The 4,380-nt window shown below is 39.2% G+C and overlaps 1 protein-coding gene across 1 annotated transcript in view; it reads right to left on the reverse strand.

The window, feature by feature from the left end:
• The window catches only part of SLC10A2 (solute carrier family 10 member 2), a 26,944-nt gene that overhangs the window by 8,394 nt on the left and 14,170 nt on the right, over window positions 1–4,380 (reverse strand). Inside the window, exons 2-3 of the mRNA XM_004704403.2 lie at window positions 3,689–3,855; window positions 527–615 (exon numbers count right to left, since the gene is read on the reverse strand). Coding sequence (XP_004704460.2) covers window positions 527–615; window positions 3,689–3,855 — 256 coding nt within the window. The remainder of the gene's footprint in view (window positions 1–526; window positions 616–3,688; window positions 3,856–4,380) is intronic.

A 4,380-nucleotide genomic window follows, 5' to 3' on the forward strand; every position in this document is an offset into this window, starting at 1 on the left:
AGAGAGAGAGAGAGAGAGAGAGAGAGAGAGAGAGAATGGACTTTGGCAGCACATGCATTGGACTGTGACTCAAACCCCCGAGTGTCTCAGCAGCAGAAACCCTAGGGAGCAGTTCTCCTTTGTCTTATAGAGACACGATAGGTCAGAATTGACTCAAGGGCTGTGTGCTTCAGACTAGAACATCGAACTTAGATACTTTGGGAAGGAATTTCAATGATTGTGAGTTTTTGGAATGTCAAGTCTTTCTTTTAGTAATAGGCCTAACAAATCTCTGGGGAGGCATAGTATAGAGTAAAAGTGAGAGATGATGGTTGAATTGGTCGTCTCAAGTTTAGACTGAATTTTGCCCGATGGATGGGATCATATTCTAGAAGAATGGCCTGTGTGCCTAATACGTAATGTCAGGCCCCACTATTGGCCATCATACATATGATGAGAACAAAAACGTAGTAGATGGAAAGATTATATAATTTCAATTTTCATTCTGTAATATTTAACTGTGCAACTTTTGGCATGCAATACTTACCTTAAGTATGATCTTGGCTTTTTGGGGCCACTTGTGATTAACAACCATCCCAACGGAAACAGGGACAACAAGAGCCACCAGCGAGATACCTTAAAATGACAGAAAGATAATGAGATTGACAGGACCTACGGTACAGAAAAGAGAGAAACTAAAGACTAGGCAGTCTGAAGAGACTTCGACACTATCTTAATGTCCTGTTAGAAACACATAAAAAAGAATTAAAACAGAACATGGAAATAAAACTACATTTTTTCTTCACCCACCCCAATAAATAATGGGATATTATTGGTGGAAAATCGATGATGTTGATGATACGGATTCTTTTCTTAAACTTAGATTAATTTTTCAATTTTTAAATATGATCACAACTCTCTAGTTTCAATTTATCTGACCATTGGCTCATTTATCATTTACCTTTCCCAAGTGTATGTGACCTCATGTATATATTACAGATGCCTTTTACTTCATGGTAGTTGAATTGAAGCAAAGATATTAAAATTAACTTGAGTTCTCTGAATATCCAAAAGCTAACGACTTCTGTTTAAGACTGATTTTGCTTATTCAAATCTAGAGCATAGAGGTGAGAGAACAGGTTGAACAAACATGCTTTAAATGTCTCTGTGAGATAATGTATTTGGTGACCTCTCAAGTAATTATAATTCTTTGCAACAACAGGCTCCCCAGGCAGATAAAAGTCATACTTCAATTTCACTGTGTTAAATTACTGCTACTCTTGTGACATATGGTTTGTTTCTCCACTTTATTTGGCACTCATTTTTCCAATAGCTGATTTTATATAACAAAACACCATCAATTTCTAACTTTTCATGGTTTATTTCCCCCCCCAACCAATCTTTTAATGATATATTAGAAAGCGCACTCATTATGAGAGTAGATCTGACCATGACTTGGGAACAGATTTTGGATTCCAAGGCTTTAAAGGTTTGGTTACAATTAATACAGTAGTGAAGAAAAAGAATTTCTTTTTCATCTTCTAGTTCCCCTGGCAATTTGGAGGTCAGTAATTAGTTTTGGTTAGAACTTACTTTGTGGAATTAAATAATGGCAAGTGCAGGGGAAAATATGTAGGTAAGAAAGAATAAGGAGAACATGGGGGAAGAAAGGAGATAGAAGGAGCTATGAGAAGATCTCTGGTGGCATGGTGGTTATGTATTGGACTGCTAACCACAAGATCAACAGTTTGAAACCACCTGCTGGACTGTGGGGAAAAGATGAGGCTTTCTACTCTGATAAAGAGTTATGGTCTCCGAAACCCAAAGATGAAGTTCAACTCTGTCCTATAGGGTCTCTCTGAGTTGAAATTGAGTCAATGGCAGTGCGATTGATAGATGTATTGGTAAGAACCCCCAATTTTTTTGACATTTGTATCCTTCTTCTTTGAGAGGAGGTTTCCTCTTCTTGTCTCTAGACCATTTCTTATTAAGTTATATGAAGCATGAAGGCCTTAAATTTAAACCATTTGATGCAACTTGGTTGTACTAGGTTAGCATGAATCCCAGTGCCAATGCTGTGTTTAGAATGTAAGCCGGATTCCCTTTTAGTAGCATTTGACATGAACTGGTTCTTATGAAGGGGCATCCTACTTTTCCACTTTGACCTCTTTTGCTAAAAGGCCTTATGGTTTGGGGGCAGCTCCAGGAAAGAGGATAAATATCAAGACCACCTGCTAAAATCCATAGCAGAAATATTTTCCATCTTCTGACAAGATAAACCAAGGGAACACTTTTTAGGGATATGAGGTTGATTGGAGAACATACTTTTCACCCGTTTTACAGCCCATCTACAAAGGTGGCTTTTTTTTTTTTTAACTCTTTACTCTCCTGCGGCTAGGGCTCTCCTTCTTTTATGTTCTCCACCAGGCTCTCTTTGTTTTACTTTCCTCATATGTCTGTGCTGTCTGCAAATGTCTGCTTATTAGAGGAAATGCATCTGCTCAGTTGCATGTGTGAAATTTTAGCTTTGGTCTCTAACATGTAGGTAGAGAAGAAAAAGAAAGGTAGAAAGAAATAAAAAGAATGAGAGTAGAAATGGGGCCACAAAGTGAAGGCAGACTCCATCTGAATTTTTGTTGATTTACCACTTTGACCATTATGGAAATTATTTATTGCTTCTGAGCTTTGGTTTCTCTATTTGTAAAAGGAGTAGAATTATACTCACTGAATAGTTTTATATTCAAACCGACACAGAAGCATCTCACAAAACAAATCAGGTGATTTGCTTTTGAAAGGTCACAACCTTGAAAAGCTATGGGACGGTTCTACTCTATCTACACGATCATGTCAACTCGTGTGCACAGAGTAGGCATTCTCGCAACCTCACAGAGCTGTTGGGAGAATTAAGTAATGAAAGGGACATACACTTCTGGGCTCATAGACACCCCAAAATATTGAGTAGAAAGAAGTAGGCATAGTAATTTGCTGTCTTTTTATTTTTAAGTAGTAATACCAATTGTTCACACCACAGAGCTGATTAGAGAACTGAACTCCCAAGTGATCTTGGGGAAAAATTAAATGATTTTTCTGAGCCCCAGTTTCCTCATCTACAAAGGTGAGATTATCCTGAGAAGCTGTCAGCCAGTTTGTTTTCTTCCCTGAAAATGTCGAGAAAACAATCACAAGAAGGTTGGATGAGAGAACAGACCCAGGGAAAAGGATAAGAAAGAAAAATGCATTTTTGTTTCTCATACTCAATTCACTAAATAGTATCCTTCGCTTCATTCCCCCTTTCTGTCCGCTCAGTGCTCTCCCCTTCCCTATACTCTTTCTTTCCCTCTTCCCTTTTCCCTCTTTCATGAGGTCTTCCTTTCTCCACGGAGATACGTACGTACGTGTAGCTCTTTCTCCTGCTGGTGTTTTCCAGCAGTTGCTCACATTGAAGGATGTGGTGTGTCATTAAGAATTATCCAAAATTGCCAAATTTTCATTTCTATTTCATCACTATCATTCTGCTACTATTATGAATCAGGCAACCCCTGTGAAAGGGTTGTTCAACCCCCAAAGGGGTGGCAACATTTTCCAGAAGGGAATGAATGTCCAGAGGAGAATATTGCCCACCCTGCCCCCTTACACACACACACACACACACACACACACACACACACACACACACACACAGAGCAACATAGAATCCAAACTCCGTTACGGGCAGGTTCTTTAACTCTAAGGCAGGTGTCTCGGAAGGCAATAGCAGCAGGAGAGTGAAGTGCCTGAGATATAAGTAGAAGATCACAGGAGGTCGCTCTAAAACCTACTTTTAGCAGATGAAAGCCTTTCTCAGAGGTCACAAGAAGGATGTTGCGCAACAAAATACTAAAAGGAGTGTATCAACGGCAGCCATATTTTTGGTCTAATGTTATGGTAGAAGTGGTACACAGAACAGGGACTACATGAAGGTATTAGAGTAAGATACTTCCCAATTAGTGTTTTAGAAGCTTGCTCTGTATTCGTTGTGTAGATCTGGAGTCAGGTTTTATGCCAGAAATGATATCTTTTAGGAACTGAAGGAATGTTGATGTTAGCCCATCCAGCTTACATCCCCAGCAGGATTCCCGTATCGGTTAGCCTTTCCTGAGAAGCACCCTTTCAGTAATAAACGCACACCTTCAGGAAGGAGCCTCACAGGGAGGTACTTGTTTTCCAGGTTAGTTGAAAAAACTGTGTAGCATGTCATGATCGATATGAATGCCGTTTCTCCAACATTTCCTTTGTAGTAAGATATGTCAATAAAAAACGGCTTATTTTGGTATTTTAGGAATTGTCTTTGTTTCCCTTGACTTCCTTCCTCCTGGTAACGCTAACCATTTAATCTTCCATCACCTCCCAGAACAAAGTCAG

This window comes from Echinops telfairi, unplaced genomic scaffold (genome assembly GCF_000313985.2).
Source record: "Echinops telfairi isolate 266 unplaced genomic scaffold, ASM31398v2 ScPeMD7_7467;HRSCAF=8505_0, whole genome shotgun sequence".
Classification (NCBI taxonomy): domain Eukaryota; kingdom Metazoa; phylum Chordata; class Mammalia; order Afrosoricida; family Tenrecidae; genus Echinops; species Echinops telfairi.